We start from the raw sequence: 20,669 nt of genomic DNA on the forward strand, positions 1-20,669 counted from the left end.
TGACAGATGACTCACCACAATTACAGGACATTTTGAGAGATGCTCATAGTCCCCTGGAACTAGTCGACCTAGGAGGGCAAGGAGCAAAAACTGTCCTTTATGTCCCCCTGACCAAATCAGTATAGGCCTCAAAGTATGGCTGTTAAACATCCAAGAAAGTTAGTTCCACCAGTCTGATACTTTTAATTACCATGTTCCATGTAGAAAATCTTGGGCAAAGACCAATTATTCTCAGATAAACCTTGCCCTAGACATATAATTCTTGATCTGGTATGTATAATTTGTCAGTAGGTTGTTGATTCTTGATCTGGTATATATAATTTGTCAGTAGGTTGTTGGTATGATGCAAATTTTTTATTTCAAGATTTACTGAAAAATACAAGGTAATTCTAGCAGCCATGGTGCCACCCTTCATAAAGCCTAAAAACGTTCATCTAGGATATCAGGCAATACCATGAGGAAATGTTAAGGAAAAGGTTAGAAAGTGACAGACAATGCTCCCTTGTGTAAGGTGGCCAAGGAATGTCTCCCTGAGTTCATGGCCAGAATGACGTAAGACGTAAAGGAATTGTGAGGAGTAACGGACATCTGTCATGAGACATTTGAAATGAGCTTTTGTGTTTGAACAACAGCAAGGAAACATGTGGCTGGAGTTCAAGGTGTGTTCCTGCACTCACTTTATCCTACAGGTCATCCCAGCCAGAGAGAGGAGGGAATGAAGAGCAGCATTCAGATAAAATGTGATTATAGTATCATCCAACTGTGTTTACACAGAGCCACACAAATCACAGATTCTTAGCTGAGCTCAAAAGTATACGTTCTGTAGTCGAGACCAAGGGAAGGAGGGGCTGGGAGGAGAATGGGTCTGTATTCAGTGGTAGAGTACTTGCCTAGCAGGTGTAAAGCTCTAGGTTCACTCTTACCACTGCAAAACTGTGGCTGTGACTAAAAAAAAAAATCTCATTAATTGCATTTCAAAACATTTAATACAATCGGATGTTATGCTAAAATACAAAACTTTTAAAGTTATATTATTATTCTATGAAAGATGAATATCTCAAATTGTTATATAATTCTGTAGGTAGCAAAGAACTTTCATAGATGTGGTATAACTTGAGCTTTATAATCCCTGTGTCTGTAGGAATCATATCTTAAGTTATAGTGGTGGCAACCGAGATTAAAGAGGGTCACTGATTTGCCAAGGGTCAAGTGGAAAAATGTCAATAGATAATGCACCAGAAATTAAGGAAGCCAAATGATTTTCAAGAAAGTAGGTATTATTCATCTTTAATATGTTTTAGAAAATTACATTTATATTTTTTCATTTTATGTACTGGTATTATTATAGGAGCTTGAAAATACTAGCTTCAGCATGGAAACATTATATTCCTTATTAGTAAACAAAGCATGTAAGAATAGGTAAGGTACAGCATCCTAGAATAGAAAATGACAAATACAATGCTCAACTTGGACACAAAATGGAAAATATATTATGTATCTCAAAGTGTTAGATTTTCATATTGAATAAAATTGACCTGTAACCCATAAATGAGTCACTGTTATTGACATTAAAATTGTCACACATCATCTGTTAGCAAATTTGCTCGGAAAATATTCACTTTGAAAGAAGGAAGATTTTAAGAAGTAATATTTGTCATTTTACTTAATTTTATCACATTTTAATTTCAAAATTATTGTCCTTATTTTTTAGATAAAAAAACAAAATTTTAAATAAAAATTAAATGCTCAAGATAGTATGACCAATCCCATTCTGTCAGTCTCTCTTTATTACTACAGATAATCATTACTGCTTCCTTGACTTATGATATTCTTATCAGTAGCAAGAACAAATGTGTGCAGGATGTAATGGGATTTATAGAGTCACAAGGAACACTTATACATGAACTGAACTATTCATTGGCTGTATTGGAAGAAGAAAACCCGTTTGACACAGACAGAACACATTAAATTCTATAAGAACTATCAGATACTCTGAGAAAGGAGAGGAAAGTTCACTGTAATTTGATGTGAGGAAGACAAGCATTTGTCATAATCCCATTAGGCAGAAAAGAACAGGAAATGGCATGGGCCCTGTGAGGAACGGGTGGGGCAAGGAAGTGGGATATGATGAAAACAGTGTTGATGCCGCCAACCCTGAAAAAATGCAACAATTTCCCATTTATTTACTAGAATCTCTAAATTTCTTTCTTCTTATCCTTCATGATATTTGTATCTTCAGAAGAATTCCATTTAAATGAGAGCGGTGACCATCAGTGCTAGTGCAATTGCAGCTAGACCAAAAGGAAAACACTTTTTGGCAATTACAGACTAATATGCCAGAAACTATAGGGTATCAGAATTCTAAGTGCAAAGTCAACAGTAATTTTGGGTTGGAGAGATAGCTCAGTGATTAAGAACACTGGCTGTTCTTGCAGAAGACGTAGGTTCGAATCCCAGCACCCACATGGCAGCTAACAACTGTCCATAACTCCAGTTCTAGGGAATCTGACGGCCTCTTCTGTCATCCGTGGGCACTGTACGACACGGGTGCACTTACCTACATGCAGGCAATACACACATACACATAAAATAAAAATAATAAATAAAATATTTAAAAAAGACTGATAGCAAATCTAGTATAAATTGATTGATGTCCACCAGTATTAAAATTGAAATAGCAATTATATGGTAAAGATTGTACTTAGAGTCATTATGCAAGTAGACTCACTGCCCTGAGGTTTCTTCCTGGGCGAGGCTGCATACACAGTGCTGTCTGCTTGAAGTTTCTGCCATATTTTCCTATGGCATATCTTCCCTTAGTCAAATGTTAATAACAACTGCCTAATTTTGAATCCTGGTTCTTCACACAGCTCCTTTGCAAAGACAGTGAATGTAGTACTTTACTTGTCTTTTCTTTCTGATTGGACTTGGCTGTTGTGTATAGGCTCTCCCCTCTGCCCGTTCAGTAGTTCAGGACCTGGTCTCTGCATTATGCTGTTGATGCCTCAGCCCCACCGACCTTCAGTCCCTCCACAATGTTGTGAACTCTTGCTGTTTCTGGGAAGAGACTCTAAGCATTCATGAAGTTAAATGAAATACACTATTTAGTAAAAGAAAGTGCTAATTTTCTCATATACAGTGGCCTTATATGGTTGACAAATTTGTGATTGTGAATAAAATATTTTCAAGTCAACCTTCTGGCATCAAAAGCAAGTGGGGCTGTGCAATAGGAAGGATCATGATGCCGCATTTGAAGAAGTTCTGAACTGGCGTCTGCGTGTCTTCTGCTCTTGCCGGATGTGCATCTGCCCCTGAATTCCTGTGACACTGTGTGCGTGTACATGTTCATGTGTGTGCAATGTGTGTGAGTGCATATGTACGTATGCACACATGTATATAGAGGCCAGAGGTCAGTATCAGGCGTCTTCTTCAATCACTGTCCATATTATATATTTGGAGATTGCATCTAACTAAACCTGGAGCTCACTGATTCATTTAGACCAGCTGTCCAAGCGAGCCCCAGAGATCTTTTGTCTCAGCCTCCTCAAGCTAGGATTCATTTGTGGGGTTTCTGGGAGATCTAACTCAGTTCCTCATGCATGTAACTGTCTCTCCAGCTGCCCACCTGGACTTTGAGAGAAAATTATACCTGCAGTCTAATTTAAACTTATTTAAAATCTTTTAACTTAGTTCTATAAGAAAAGGAGAACTTAAATTATTGTACCCTACAGTTTGACCATGTAGTGAGTCTATCCCACTGAAAGATTATGTACTAAAAGCATGGTATCCAGACTTACAAGACTGGAAAGTAATAAGACCTTTAAGAAATGGAACTGAGTGGGGTGTGCACTTAGTGGGGTGTGGACTTAGAAAGGATTGAACCCCAGTCTGCCTCTGGCTTCTTGTTTTGTGAAATGATCTTTGTCCTCCCATTCACTCTCTTCCACTCTCTGCTATGGGGCCATCTCAGGCTCCCAAACCATGAGCTCAATAACCCTCTTTTCTTTATTTCTTTCTTTCTTGCTTGCTTGCTTGCTCTTTTTTCTACATTTTAATTGAATTATTGTGATTTTCATACAAGATAATTTGTATGAAATTACAAATTACCCATTCCTTTATTCCCACCTTCCTATTGTCCCTTACCCAATTTAATGTATTCTATTATATATGTATTAGGGCCTATAGAGTCTAATTGGTCTCCAAATGTCCTTCAGTGTGGATCCATTCATTGGAGCCTGGTTAACCTATCAAAAGTTCCATGCTCACCCCAGGCCCAGGGACCCTTGCAGAAGAGAGAGGCAGAAAGATTGTAAGAACCCTCTTGACTTTTAAACTTAGCATGCATCAGGTATTTCATTAGTCTGAAAAACAGACTAATATTTGGCTGGGGATGTAACTCAGTGTTAGAACACTTGCCCTGGGTTCAATTCCCAATACCCAAAAAAGAAGAGGCTTATACTAATACTTTCAATTGATGGAAGTTGTATTTCTTTGATCCCTGCATTTGGCAATAATTCAGCTCTTTCCTGGTAATGTGGGCACAAGGTCATAATGAGCGCCTGGACTCATTTTTAAGACCTGCACTGCTAACAAGGAATTTGCGGTGGTTTCAAACATTCTCCTCCCTTTTCTTTTCCAGTCACTACTTTTCTTTGATTTTTTTCTTTTTTATTGAAATGAAACCTATATACAATAAAATTCATATTTAAAAGTATGTACTTCAGTGGATTTTAGTATTTTCACAAAATTTCACAAATAATAGAACCATCTAATTGCAATGCAGAAGACTGTGATTGCGGTGAGCTTGTCTGGCATAGACTTGATTTGCCTGGAACTGGAGAACGTGCTTCCGTGTTTGGTTTTCTTCTAGTTATCTCAGAGGCGGAGACATTTCTTCTTTCAAAAAATAAAGTTTATTTCTTTGGCACATTAAGCTATGATTTTACTGTATTGATTGTAACAGAAGTGGTGAGCTTGGTGGGGGGGGTGATTGTAAGAGTGTGAGGTTTGCCACTACATCAGTACTATGTTTTAAATTATTGATTTTTTTTTTAGAATTTTATACAATATATTTAGATCATATTTAGACCACCTCCCCTATCTGCACCCTTCTTATAGCCCCACCAACCGCCAGATTTCATGTACTATGTCATATATATTAAGGCCCATTGAGTTAAGTTTGCGTTCCAAATGTCCTTTGATGTGTGTCCATCAACTGGAGCCTGGTTAACCTTTTTAGTGTCAAACCCTTAAAGAAAACGGAGTCTTCCTCTCCCAGTAGCTCTCAGTTGCTTGTAGTTCCTCAGCTAAGGTTGAGGCTTCTTACCAATTTCCTCACATCTGTGCTGGGATTTTTTTCTGCCTTGAGCTTAGGTGGGACTTGTGTGTGCTGTCATCACTGCTGTGAGTTCATATGAGTAATGTTCTAGCTGTCTGGAAAACTCTTTTTCCTTGTGCCCATCCACCACCTCTGGTTCTTACACCTCTGGTGTCTGTCCCCTTCCATAATGGTCCCTAAGTCTTTGGTGACAGAAGTTTGATGTAGCTATCATTCATTGATGAGCACTCTGGAGGCTCTTATTCTCTGCACTTTGGCCAGTTGTGACTTTCTGGCTTAATCACCATCTGCTGCATGAGGAAGCTTCACTGATCAGAGTTGGGAGATGCATTAATAGTCTTTCTTTCCCATGTTCCAGTATGTTCCCTGAGTCTTAGGTGGAGAGGTTATACTGCGGTTGTGTTGCTTAGGGCTGGGCACTTCACAAACACTTATTCTCTGTGTACCAGTTATGGAACTTCGTAGCAGTCTCCATCTATTACAAAAAGAAACTTCTTTAATGTGCAATGAGAGGTACAACTTGTCTGTAATTATAAGGCTATGTATTTAGAATATAGTAAGAAATTATATTGGTTTAGGGATGTGACAGAAGTAGTTTTTCCTCTAGGTTCTCTACCATCTCCAGCCACATGTATTTGACTATGTTCATAATACCACATATTAATTCCCTCCCATTGAGTGGGCCACAAGTCCAATAAGACAGCTGTTGATTACCTGAAAGATAAAAGTGCCACTACTGCACTAATAAGATAGTTTGCTGGGTTGGTCATTGTTGTGGTTCATAGACTTTACAGCTGGATTGGATCATTGATTTGGGGATCATTAGTTTTCTCCCTTGGCAGTTTGTGCAGTATCTTCTGATATTATCAGGGCGGAGGCATCCAGGTCAGTTCCAGCTCAATTGCTCCATGTCCTGGGTCATAAGTATGTCATGTATTCAACAATAGGGTCTTACCATCAACTTCTGGAAGGATGTCAAGAGCTATGGCAATTGGCAATTGCTGTATTATCTTGGGAGTCTCTGGGACTGACAAGTGCAAATGACTGATGACTGACGAATGACTCAAAGAAGGGTTTCCATTGCCTGATACTGTGTTTTTAGTGATGTAGCCTTCAGCTATACGTGCATGCACACACACACACACATACACATTTAACATTTGATTTTCTCACTTATCAAGTAATGGGGCTAAAGTAGATGTTCTTAAGTTTTCTTAGAATGAAACTCTCATTCTAGGTTTCAATGACGATTCTTCGATGTAACACTAGGATTTTTCCTATGGCTTATACCAAAGGTTGTGATATGGAAACTTTTTATTAAGTAAAATATATTTTAAAGCAATTAAGAGGAAAGTTACTAGCATCATGCAAAGTAGTATAATTCTGAGAGGTTTAAGGACTAAATTTTGGCTGTGTAATAGACTTATACATAGAGTGTGGTCGCTTAAAAAAAATCTAGTGTGCCTGTGTTGAATGTGGTTTGCTGTGTTTTGCTTTTGTTTCCGAGGGATAAATTTAACTGTGCTGTGTACATTTTAAGGGCAACGAAATCAATGAATAATCAAATACCTTGATTTATAAAACATTATGCTGGATCAGGTGTTAGATAAGATTTAGGCCTTAGCCCTTGTTGAGTGACAGTGTCTGAGCAGTTCTTTTCTCTGGAAAGAGAATCTTGCTTTTTGGTTTTGTATAAGGTATCGTCATTATGAGTGCTAACTGTAACTATGTGTCCTTTCACTTGTTCGTGACATTGGATATATACTTCAGACTAACTAGATTTAAGCATTGCTTATTCATCATTAATTCCTTTCTTTTTTCCTGTATTTATTTCTGCAGGATGTTTTTACCCCAGAATGCAAATTTAAGGAGTCTGTGTTTGAAAACTACTACGTGATCTATTCTTCGACACTGTATCGCCAGCAGGAATCAGGCCGAGCATGGTTTTTAGGACTCAATAAAGAAGGTCAAATCATGAAGGGGAACAGAGTGAAAAAAACCAAGCCTTCATCTCATTTTGTACCAAAACCTATCGAAGGTATGAAACAGCTCCTTTTCCTCCTCGGACCCTGGTACCCATCCTCTTCTTTGTCCCTTGCTCTGTAGGTTCTGCCTGGAATGAGCTGACACGACAAAGATTCAGAAAACACAATAATAACTTTCTTATTGAAGAGACAGTAGATAAGTCTGAGGAGCTTATAAAAAAAGTATGCTTGGATACTGAAGATAAAAAATTCCTGAATACAAACATTGGGGTCGATTACTGCTTGGAATGTAGTTGCTCTCTTTGTTGAACACAATTATTTAATTTCTTAGACTATCTCTTTTAAAATAACAATATTATTATTATAGTGCTAAAATTTTTAAAATATGTTTAGAAATATACTTCTATGCTGATCTTTACTCTGTGAGCAAATGTAACATGACACATGGATTTTCTTTGTACATTTTAAGGAAAGACACAGTGCCTTTTTTTTTAATTGATAGAATTTAGCTTTCACAGTTGAGTCTAGAACCTCTCTTCTTTGATCACTTAAAATAGTGTTGATTTCCATCCACTCATCTACCTGAAAAATTCTGACTTCACCTATCAAGTGAGGGGACTGAAGTAGCTGTCTTCAAACTTTGAATTCAAGAGAACATACTTTTATTACATTCCCACCCCCCCCTTTTTTAAGAACTAAAGATTCTTTCCTTTTGTCTTTGTATATATTTCTCTGTTATAAGAATAATCACATTGCAGTAGATTTACCAAGTGCCCTGCTATGTCTTCTTATTCATGGTTAGTACATTCTCAGAATGGACAGAGCTTGCTTTATTTTCTCTCCTGTCTCTTTTGTTATGTGAAGTATTTGGCGTATCATAAAGAGATATTTGATGAGTTGTCATTTGAATAAGTGAACATGTCAATGAACAAATGAATGACCAAGTAAATGCAAAGACAGAGATCTTTGTTCCAGAAAACACTCTTAGATACATGAAATATGTTTGCTAATGGCAATAGCATGGTAGAAAAAGTGGTAATTGAATTAATATTGGGAATTAGAGAAATAACTGCCATTCATCAAAAAGAATATATCATTGAGAAGCTGATGTTTAAAAGTGTCTTTAGGAAAGGCTCATACAATTGGAAATGAGGAATCGATTACCTGTCAAAACCATTGGCTTCTCAAAATGTAAATACCTTGTGAATTACAGGTTAGTCACACTAATTCTCTCAGAATCTGTACCTAGAGGTGAGCTTTCCAGAGACGGCATTGTAATGCCCCGATTGTCAGAACCTTGGTTGTACCCAGTTTTTATCTTTATGTCTTACTCTGACTCCTTAGAACTGCTCACTGAAGGCAGAATTACGCAGTCAGTGTGGGTCAGTGTGGAGCATGTGCTGTTCACTGTTGCCATAACCGTACACACTGGTCCTGGATGTGATCTTTCCACAGATAGAATTTAAAACCTATACAAGTCAGGGCTGGAGAGATGGCTCAGTGATTAAGAACGCTGGCTCTTCTTGCAGAAGACTCAGGTTTGATTCCCAGCACCCACATGGCAGCTAACAACTGTCTGTAACTCCAGTTCCAGGGGATCTGACAGCCTTTTCTGTCCTCCACAGGCATTGCACGACACAGGTGCACTTACCTACATGCAGGCATACACATAAAATAAAATTAGATAGATAGATAGATAGATAGATAGATAGATAGATAGATAGATATACCTATACAAGTTTTCTTGTCAAGATGGTCTCCAATAGCTGCCATATTGGTTAAATCCTACACAGCCATACTTAGGTACAGAGAAGATAAAAAAATGTAGCCTTTTGGGCTAGAGAGGTGGCTCAGCAGTTAAAAGCATCATCTGCTCTTGCAGAGGACCCCTAGCATCCACATAGCAGGAGGCAACTGTTTGTAACTCCAGTTCCAGGGGACCCGACGCCCTCTTCTGACTTCTGTGGGCATTGCACAACACGGGTGCATTTACACACATGCAGGCAATACACTCATATGTGTAAAATAAAAATAATAAAGTAAAATATTTTTAAAAGATGCCCTTTTAATGAATGCTTTCACTTAAATGCATGCTGAGGTTTGAGGGAACGGTGGGAAAATAGGTATTTTTGCAGCTAAAGGTGCCTTTTTTGTTGTTGTTTTTACTTTAAAGTATATCTGTCTTCCATACAGGCATCATTGAGGTTTTTTTTAATTTTTGTTTTTTACTGATGAATTAACAATGTTTTCCCTTTTGTTCTGAGAAAAAATAACATCTGTTTTAAATCAGATTTACTAATGTTTGGATTTACTTCTCATTTTTAGTTCTTTGTTTCCTTTGTGGAAATGAAATCTTAGGTGTGAAATATAAAGAATATGAGAACCGCTTCTGAAGATGAAAGATTGAACTGGTTTTCAGTCAAAGACCTTTTAATTTCCTATAAATGTCTTTGCCGTTTGTTTTAAAGAACAAAGTACATTTATTTGAGCCATATTTGCTTATTAATAAAGCTTAATTTTCATTGGTAGTGTTCTAAATTATGCCCAATTATTTTCTTTTTATTCCATTTTTATGAGGTAGGATCCAGTATATTCCCCTTTATAAATGTTGAAAATGGAGCACAGAAACTATTAAGTAATTTGTCCCAAATCATGGAGTGAGTGAGTCACAGAACCAGAGTTCAAGCCAAAGTACTTTGCTTTGAGCAATCTGGTACTGACCATGACCAATGTTGAGATGGACTGGTCTGAAGTCAGAAGGGCTGTGGATGCAATGTAAACACAGGACAATGAGACCTACAATAAATGCTCTTGACCAAGTACTAATAATTTCTTCTCTTCCTCTTAATCTGGAATATAGCTGCACTGTAGAAATAAAAATCCTTACAGATCCATGGAGTTGTTTATGCTTTCATACTTTACTTGATGCACACAAATTGGTCAGGTCCTTTATATTGCATATGTGCTCTGATATACTTATTAATATACATATTTTGAAACATTTTCCAATGATTCTCAATGAAGCTATATTTTATATCATAAGTTTCCATTAGTATGAAAAATAATTGATGTCATATCATGCTGTTTTGATGTGCATGGAAACTTCATCCTCCCTGCTGGGTCGCTAAAGTATTATTGCTACTACCATTATTAATACGCTTTTTAGCCTCTTATCATTTTCACTAAATCAATACACAATCTATCTATTTGCTACCAGCTAAACAGGTTGCATAGATTATTTATGTAAAACCTCACGATAGCCCTATGTTATTATCCTTATTTTAGAGATGAGGAGACTAATATTTAAACCAATTAACTTGTCCAAGATCAAAGGACTAGATAAGTAAAAAATACAAAACAGAAAACTACAGAAGTGAGATTATAATTCAGGAAGCCCAATGCCAGTGCATATTCACATGACCTATATTACACTGGCCTTTAATCTGAAGTAAGCCATGAATATGCAGATAGAGAAGTCAGCGATAGCAATGCAGAGATGTTATACCATGATAGAAATTGCATAGTAAGCTAGTTACAAACCCTGCATAATGAGACAAGTGTTCATGAAATGTTGGAAGAAGTGTACATTGTAGATGACTAGATGGGATTATTAATGGGCTGTCATCCTCAAATGGGGCAAGACAGAACTGAGGAGACAGTGCCTTGTTTCTGATGATGCTTAATGTGCTTCATCTCCTACTCTGTGAAAAAATTTGAACTCAATTATATTTAAAGTTGTTTACAATTTAGATTTGGATTTTGGTTTTAAATAAAAAATGGAAAGAATCAGGATCCCCCATTCCAGAAGAAGACTAGTTTAAAACCATCATAGAGGAATTTTTCTAAATCTTTCTAGGGTACCAATAACTTGTAGTGACATCTCCCTCCACTCATAGATTTTGGCTTCAAGTAATAACTTGATGTGCAAAGGATAGGGAGCCAGCCTGTAAGGATGGGAGGTATTGACCTGTCTCCTCAGCAGGGTGTGTGGCAGCCTTTGTAGGTATAAAGCCATATTCCATGATGGAACCTAGCATTAGATTTACATATAAAGTAACCTAGACACATTTCCTTTATTCAGTTAGGGAATGAATAAAATACAACTTCATGAGATATTTTCACCATGATAATTTATGATTTGCTTGTCTATTTATTCTGAATGAAGGCTTAAGATGAAGGTATTTAGCCATAAACTGTATTTTCGTTTGTTTGTTTTTAAGACAGGGTGTCACTATGTAGCCCTGGATGGCTACTCGCTACATAGACCAGGATGTTCCCAAACTCACGGAGATCTGCCTGCCTCTAACTCCTAAGTGCAGCCTGGCCCATAAATTTCATTTTTAAGCAAAGTTATTTTTGCAATGCTCTCTGTATGGAATAATGAAAAGACATGTAATTGGAAGATACTTTTAGAAAAGAAATACAAAATAATAGCTTTAAAGAGATTAGCCATATTGCTGCTTCGATGTTCAAGGAAATTTTGTAATCCTGCAAGTTCATTCTTTTACCATGCTAAACTTGCAGAACCCAGCATGAGTGCTGAATGGGCTGCCTTTCTGTGATACAAAGTAGCCCTAGGTTGAGGAAGAGCCAAAGTAGCTTTGTTTTTTTATGTTTTTTTGGGGGGGGTATTTTTTTCTTCAAGTATCTTTGCCTTCATAGCATTCCTGTATTAATTTCATGGACTGTCAAGATTCCTAAAATTAAGTTCTTCCAGTTTGAGGATACTTAATTCTTACACAGATAACCTAGTAATCACCCACAGCCCATTTCCCTTCACTCCTTCACTGTAATCTGATGTTCCACACAAGGGCAGTGTTAATGAGTAGTTGCAAAGACATCTGTTTGGATGGTTAGACTTGATACTTCAGCCCATTACAATATACATTGCACATCAACCTCTACTTACTTGGATATTCTCCTCTAGAATTTAAGACAACAGCACAGGCTCCCTGACTTCCAGTTCAGCCCTTTCAGAGCATTATTCCGCCACTGAAGAATGACACCCCAAATTTAAATTGTCTTTTTGGTGACCTCCCCCTCCAGTACCAGATAAAGGGCCAAAGACTCTGACAAAGAACAAGATGCAGACTCCTCCTTTTCTCCTCCCTCTTCCTTCATAAGCACATTACTCAGCTCCTGCAGGTGGTTGGGTATTTAGAATCAGCTTCGTCCCCCTAAAAACACTGTGTGTGTTAGCCAAAGATTTAAAGCTTTCAAGATGAAGTCCTGGAGACAAAAAAGGTAATTTGCAAAATAGGATCAGTATGTATCAATTGAAAGCCACCTTTATAAATGCATTTAGCTTTGAATAAGGAATATAAACATATTTCTACCAATTTAGTTCTTAGTAGAAGAAGAGGTTTGGAGAGCACATGTATGTGCACCTACCCCCCAACACACAAACACACACACTCACAGGTGGTCCTGTGGTAGATATTGTCCACCTTCCCTCTTAGAACTGCTGCTCTAACTTACACAGCTTGCTTTAAGCCCTAGCAGAGGAGCACTGATTGTTGTATCACAAAAAAAAAAAAACAGTTTTAAGACAATCTGGAGAATTCTTAAAACTTACAGTCCCTGTCCAAACCTCCAAACTGATCTGATTAAGTATGGGTGTGACTTAAGCTTGTACAGCTGTTAAAACTGCCCAGTGATTCTGATGGAAACCATTGAGACTCAGTGTTCAGAAAAGAATTTGGTGTTTCTTGGGTGATTTTATTTAAATTTTGCCAAAGGCAATTTAAGTTTATTCAGAAACTGTGATCACTGTGTGAATTGTCTAATAAACTTTATCTCTGACACTGTCCACACGAAAACAACACTCACCTCAAAGAGAATATAAGTGATTTTATTCTGGAGCCAAATATGAATGACTGTGGCCTAGGAATCAGTTTTAGGTTGCCCCACATTCCATGTTCCAACACCATAAAGGTTTGATGAAATTGTTTTAATAACAGAACAAAGAAAGTCATAAGTTAAAGCACTTTTCAAATACATCTGTGGAAACATTAAGTAGGCAAGTTATAGCAAAGTGGGGCAATCTCTGCTATAGGCCTCAGATGATATCTGACAACACTTTTAACCTTTTGGTTGGTAAAATCTAAGGGGCTCGTTAAGTTCACACATTTCAAAAGGTTACCCGTTAATCACAATAATGTTAGGTCATACACAGAGGCAAGAAATGGCCATTAAGGGGGCCAAGGATAGCCCAAGATAAATTATAATTGGGCCCTGGACTTGCACCATTCTAACCTCTCCACAACCAAGTCCTAATCAGTTAATAAGCCTTGCAGATGGTTCAGTGCAAGGTATGCCTGTCTCTTCAGGACATTTCATTCACAGACATCATGAATTTAAATATACTAAAAAGCTACAGTTTAAAATTTCCCACTGTTATTAAGATAGGAATGCTTTAGTACTAGGTTAAATTGCTACCTGGAATGCCAATTATTTTCCTAAGTTGATAACCTAGGAAATTTCAATTAACCAGGAATGAAGATGAACTAGTTCTTCTGTTTTGGCAATGGCTTGTTAGGTGATTTTGAGAAAATAATTTACCTTCTTCAACCTCAATTATCTCTGACAATGCAGTCAATTATAAATCCCATCTGTTTCATAGAAGTAAAATGAAGGTTAGCCAATGTAAGAAAGTTCAGTTTCTCAACTTTTGTCAGATCAAATGCAAAGTGCCTTTAAAATTTTCCCCTTTAGAAGAATGGGCACTGTCTCATTAGCTTCTGTTCTGAAAAAATGCTGTGAGAAAACACTGAATGAGGAAGATTCTGTAGATTCTAGAGCAAAGAATCCCTTCCACAATGACACAGTAAGTCACCACAGAGAAGCACACACGGCATTCTTAATGTGAAACTCCAACTAGAGAAGCAGAAACAGCAAATCTATTTTTATAATTTTATTTTAATCATCTGAAAAGAGAACTAAAAAGTTTATGTCCCAAGATGGTCTTTGGGACTGACCCATACTAAAAGACAAATACAGAAGGGAGGGCCCGGCTGACTCTATGCCGCTAATCGCTCGCTTTAATTGTAAAAAAGATAGAGTGTACTTCCTCTGCCCTGTCTCTCTCCATCCCTCTCTCTCCCTTCTTCGCTCCTCTCTTCTTCCCTCTCTCTTGTGAGTTTCTGCCACTTCTGTTTGTCTCTCACACACTCAAACATTACCTCTGCTCCATTTTGAAATGAAGGTATAAATCATATTTTTTTTGTGTACAATGTCTCTTAACCATTTGTAAGAAGCATTTTCAGCATACTGGGCACTGTACTTCCCTATGGCATGTCGCTTCAAACCAGTGTTTAAATTTCTCCTACAGTTCCAAAGAGATTCCATGTGACATTAATTAAGGTGTGAAATTGCTTCATGCTAATTGCTCAAGCCTTCACATGATCTGCTATTAAGACAATTAGATATTTTTAATGGTACATTAAGGAACAGAGCAATCTAACCGTTCCATTTCTCGGGAATTATAGAAGGCCAAGGAAAATGTGATTAAATTGATAGTAATAAAATGGTTAATCATATTTCATTCTTCTTTAATGGAAACTGATAGAAGATGAGGGCTCTTTATAGTGTGCAATTTATGAGTTTCATCCAAAACAGATTATATTGTGTCCATTTCAGTGGAGAATTTGTCAGCAGAAACTGCAGTGGTCCTGTACCCATGTCCAACCCTTTACTCCAGAGCAGTGCTGATTCTCAAAGCTTACCCCATAACTTCCAGAATTCAATTTTCAAATCGTCTCTAAAGAATCCAGTAGCAATTTAAAAGTGTAGCAAGCAGTAGCTGGACTACTACACTGTCTGCACTTTTGACCTGTGTTATCAGCCAGCTTGCCATTTGATAGTCACCAAGACCTTGGTAACATGCAAGCTGATGTTTACGATCCCCACCCCATTCTTTTCTTTTGAGACAGGGTCTTCCTGTAGCCTCAGCTGGCCTAGAACTCACTGTGTAGACCAGGCTGGCATTGGTGTCACAGAGATCTGCCCGCCTCTGCTTCCTGAGTGCTGGGATCATGCTTGCCTTTATCCCCATTTTAATCATGAGGAAACCTACTTTAAGAAAAATTGAATAATTCTATCAGATCCACAAAATGAGAAATAGGCAAAACTATGACTAGAAATGTTATCTTTCAACTTCAGAACTTGTGGTTTTCCTAACAGGACTATGCGTGCGTGAGTGTGTGCGTGCGTGCGTGCCTGTGTGTGTCTGCGTGTGTGTGTTTGAGGGATATGTGTGTATGTTTGGGTGTGTGTTGGTGTGGGCATGGGTGCAAATGAGCTTTATCCTTCTGAAGCTTGACAGCTTATTTATATCACGAGTCCTTGTGACCCCCATATGCTCTTCTTATGAATTGGAATCTACAGAGACATGACACATTCACTTGTATTTTGTTTAGAAAGAGACACAGGTGATTTTCATACAAGAACAGATTGTGTCTCTCCAGATTGAGTGTGCTTCAGAGTTGCCTGGAGGGCTTGTTAAAGCATGCTCCTGGGACCCCATCTTCTGAGGTTTTAAATCTGCAGTTCTGGCTTCACCCAAGAATGTGCATTTCTAACATTCTAGGTGCTACTGTTACTGCAGCTGCTGCTTTGGGGTGTGGGGAGGGCTCACACTTGGAGAAACAGTCCAGAGATCACTGGTGCTGAGATCCTCAGTCTCATTTGTTTCCTAGACTCTACAATTTATCATATGAACCTGTGGAGGAACGGAAGGCATGTGGTTAACTTCCCACGCTTATTTGCTTTGCTGTTGGTTCTTCTTCTGTCTGTGAAGATAAGGCATGTAATTTTTTATAAAAATAATAAACTAGAAAAGCTTGCTAAATATGGTTTACTATATAATATTTTGTTTCTGTCCAAATCATTCATTCTGGCTACACACAGGTACATTTCCAACTGTAAGCACAAGCTTAGGACTTTAGAAGAAGCCAAAGATTCACTGACTATGGCAGTGAAAGTTCAGCTTTGTCCCAGACATTGCCATCTGCAGTTAGGCAGCAAGCATGGCAACACTTAAAAGTGGAAAATAATTGTTAAACTCTTACAAAGTATCACTAGCTGTAATGGGGAATTCAGCAGTATTCAAGAAAACATTTTTATGACATGTCAAGAAAAGCATAAATGAATAAATAACAAGCAAACACTTTAAATTGTCACTATTTATTATTTATGAGGAGAAAATGTCAAACTGTCTTCCTAGGGTGATCAAAGCGAATCTCTGAGAAGATGACATAATTAAGTACGTTTGAAAAGGAATCTGAATGTTTAATAGTAAATTGTATACAGACATGGGGGAAGATTTGCAGGCAACATTAATAAGAATTCTGAATATCTAAGCTAATCCAGGCATATCTGATTATGAACAAGTACTATAGTGTATCTGGAAGTTAATTAAGGGAGAAAATGGTATAAGATGAAGTTAGGAATGTAGGCAAAGACCAAGCGAACTGCAGCATTGGTATTGTTGTAAGGTTCTTCGGTGTTTGGGAAGTCCTTATAGATTTGGAACAAGATTGCAGGGAAATCCACTAGAACCTTTGCCAAGCTGAAGGTAGCTAGGACTCTAAGGTTTTATAATGAAAGGAAGAAAGAATGACTTTGCATTTCTTTTGATGTTGCATCTAGTGTACTAATGTACTAATGGATTGGATCAGGATTTCTATTTTTAAATCTAGACTTCCAAGTTTGGTGAATGATGATCATGTTTATTAGAATGAGGAGGAACCAGAGAGGAAAGGGCTTTACTGTCAGTTATGGGTTCGTAGAAGGCATACCTTCAAGTGTTGTAGGCTTCAACTGCTTTTATCAGTCCAAGTAAGGGTGCAGCTGTATGTACAACTGTGATGTTTCATTTTGTCAGTTGTTCATTAATGACATTTCAAAATCATATGTGATTCCTTAGATGAGGTTTTCTCAACCCTCACGCTCTTGAATTAGGGGTTTGTTTTTCCTGAAGCTGAAGGGATTGAGGCAGCACTGGAAATGTAACGAGTGAAAGAGAGAAGGTATCGGATCATTCACTTGGGACAAAAGAGAGACCTCGCCACGAGAATGCGCGGGAAGAGCTGAGGAGCTCCTGAGCTTTAGGGTCAAGTTTTCAACTCAAGGTTACTAATCACAGTTTTCATTTTACTGCAGACACATTCAGTAGTTTGGCTATGAGCTCACAGAGTTAGTCACACAGATTTAAATGCTGATTCTTCCCTGGGTAGGTGTCCTGCTTAGATCAATCTACACTCTGTGTTTCTCAGTTTCAACTGAGAAAGGAAAGGTTTCTTTTAGGGTCACTTGCAAGACTGTTGGTGTATATGAGGTGTAGGCTTATAGAGGTACTCCACACTGTTGTTAATGATGGGGACATAGCAGGAGAGAACTTGTCATATAGCACCTAGCTCCTGGTCTGTCATAGCTCTTAAAATTATAAATAGCAGCATACTCTGTGTTTGATTTTCCCATACATTGAAGAAAATTATTTTACTCTAAGTTTTCAAGGAAAATTAGAACCAAAATTGAAATGATCATTGACTGTTGAAAGTTGTAAACAAAATCTTACCTATGGTAATGACAAGGAAAATGTGTACATTCTGATAACTACATTTGTAATGTGGGCACAAAGGAAAAGAATAGAGTGGGAAAGGGCTGAATAGAGGCTGCCGTGGAAAAACCCACGCCAAAGATGTTTTGTTGCTATTGTTGTTGTTGTTTGACTTTATTATTGCTGTTTGTTTTACTGTTTTAGTAAAATTGCAAAGTCCAATGGCATACATTTGTTATTTATTCCTTTTAAAAGTATAATCTTTCATTTCCAAAGACAGCAAAATATACGACAGATACTACCACAAATTTGGCAGCTTGTGGTCTGTTGTCACCATGTGTAGCATTTTACTTGTGACATGTCAGCACACACTCAGGCAGTGCAGAAATGACCACCTTCACGGTGCTAAGATCTCTGGTTGAGATTGTCTGCCTTACAAGTTTGCTCTATTCACATTCTGGGATTAAACTGAAGATTACTAGCAAATAATGTACTTGATGGTAGTACATGATATGAGTTGAATTATTGGGAAGCTTCATTCGACCTTGAAAACAATGACAAATACTATGTGACCAAATCTCTACCCCATTGTACTTAGGAAACTCTGCTGAATTCCTTGCTTCCATCTGCTATAGAGCTAGAAAAGAAAGTGTATAAACAGAACCATCAAGATGAGAAGGAGAGGGAAAGTGAAATGAATATCAGAATAAAAGAAAAAGGGGAAGGAATAAACTGAGATAAGAACATGCTTTGATTTAAAAAAAAATAAAAAGGGTACTAAAGAACCAAACAGAAATGTTTTCTTTTGAATTGTTATCTCTTTTAACCATTCATCAAAACCACTGTGATAAAATTTATGCTAGAGGAACACTGATATTCTAACACAAAAATACCCTGTGGGGTGAAAATGAGCAAGTATTGCTTTCCCCACTTTTGCACCTGAACAGTGAACTGAAAGAAGGGAAACCGCATGTTCAAGGACAACCCAGAGGAACCAGATGGAAGGGAAGAAACACTTTCAAAATTAAGCAACATCTAACACTGGTTAGCCCTATGTCTCCTCTCCCCCACCACCTCCCTGTTTTATTCCATTCTGTTTATTTTTATGTTCAAAGCAAATCAAAGCAGCCCTGTTTACGTTTTAAATGTGCATAACCTCACATGGCTAAATGGGTACTCTGTAGGGCAACACAGTTCTAGAATGCTCTCACCGAAACCTCATTCCTCTTCCCAATCCTCTACTTTTTTATTATAGCTCAGATCTCTGTTCTTCAGTCCAGACTGAAACATAGTTTTCTGCTGGGGAGAAGATGACTATACCTATGCCAAGAGGACATCTCTGGCTTAGACACTCACTTCTTTAATACATTTTATTTATTATTTTTATTTTATGTATATGACTTTATTGCCTGCATGTGTCTGAGTGCACCCACGTTGTGCAATGCTACGGAGGCCAGAAAAGGGCATTGGATTCCCCTGGAACTGGAGTTAAGGATGGTTCGTAGCCACTATGTGAGTCCTGGGACGGGAACCTGGGCCCTCTGCAAGAGCAGTCAGTGCTCTTAACCGCTGACCATCTCTCCAGCCCCAACACTCACTCCTTTATCTATTATTTACATGCAGGACAACTCTGTTTTTAATTGTGAGACAATACAAAAACAGAATTTAGCACTTTAGTCATTTTTTCACTTTTTTTTAGAAGAAGCATTTCATTACATCGGCAGTGAAATATTCAATAACAATTTTCTGAGTTAGGCTGCATCTCTTACAAAATTGGCTGTACATTTTTAAGTTTACAGTTGAATTTTTACAGTTATACAATATTGTACTCAGTATAAACCCTATAAGTCATAAAATTAAATGAGGTTTTAACCTTTAAAATGATCTCCATTTCATTATTAAAATACACAGTTTCATGCAGAAAACTTTATTTTTAATGCAATTGACATTAAGGTTTGCACATGTGTTTCTAATAGCTATATATCAGATTATTACTAGTCACAGTCAGTTAGTTTCTGAGCTCCTTGGCATCTGAGCATGGATATAAAGTCATCAGGTAGATTTCAATGGTAATGTTTTTCACATTTTGATTCTGGTTCTGCTGGTACATCGTTGAGAGACTTTCCATGATTCCCAGAGAAGGCCACACCTTCAAGGCAGAGATCTCATGGTGCCTGGAGACTGTATTTTAAGGAAGTTCACATCACAGTGGTAACTAATGAATTCTTCCACCTCCCAGTGCTTAAAACTCTGCTGTTCATGTCTGAGCCCGAGCAGGAAGCAGAGTTGACTTCATGTTGCCACATCTCCAGAACCCGCCTGGCACTTGGAACACTTCAGCTGGATCAATGAAAGCAGGTTGGCACAGAGGCTGGTGTCCAAGGATTTTCTCTTCAGAAGCCTCTTTAGAGAGAAAGAAAGGCTGTTTATTGTTCCAAGTCAAATTCTGGGGATACCAGGCTATGCCATCCCCATGATGAGTTCAAAGGGACATGAAGGATGAGACACATGGATATTTAAAGTTTCTATTAATTTCTTGATTTTTCCATTATCTGTTCAGCATGACGCAAATTCCCATGCTTCCTCCTCAAATATAATACATTTTAAGAAAATTTATTTGTGTGTGTGTGTGTGTGTGTGTGTGTATCACACAGAACATCCCAAACCATCTAATTCAACAGACTCAATTCCCATAGCCTCCATCCCCCAACAAGAGCCCTTATACTCTGCTATCCCTGCTACCGTCTGCTGTGTTGTCAGCACCCCCCGCAGTTCCCCACTGCTTGTC

General features: G+C 37.9%; 1 protein-coding gene across 2 annotated transcripts in view; it reads left to right on the plus strand.

Moving 5' to 3' along the window:
* Positions 1 to 20,669, plus strand: part of Fgf12 (fibroblast growth factor 12) — a 432,870-nt gene that overhangs the window by 403,168 nt on the left and 9,033 nt on the right. For both annotated transcript variants that reach the window (XM_017802093.1, XM_008848776.3), the window contains exon 4: positions 7,178 to 7,376. In XM_017802093.1, coding sequence (XP_017657582.1) covers positions 7,178 to 7,376 — 199 coding nt within the window. The remainder of the gene's footprint in view (positions 1 to 7,177; positions 7,377 to 20,669) is intronic.

This window comes from Nannospalax galili, unplaced genomic scaffold, assembly GCF_000622305.1.
Source record: "Nannospalax galili isolate Female #2095 unplaced genomic scaffold, S.galili_v1.0 scaffold1084, whole genome shotgun sequence".
NCBI classification, from domain to species: Eukaryota; Metazoa; Chordata; class Mammalia; order Rodentia; family Spalacidae; genus Nannospalax; species Nannospalax galili.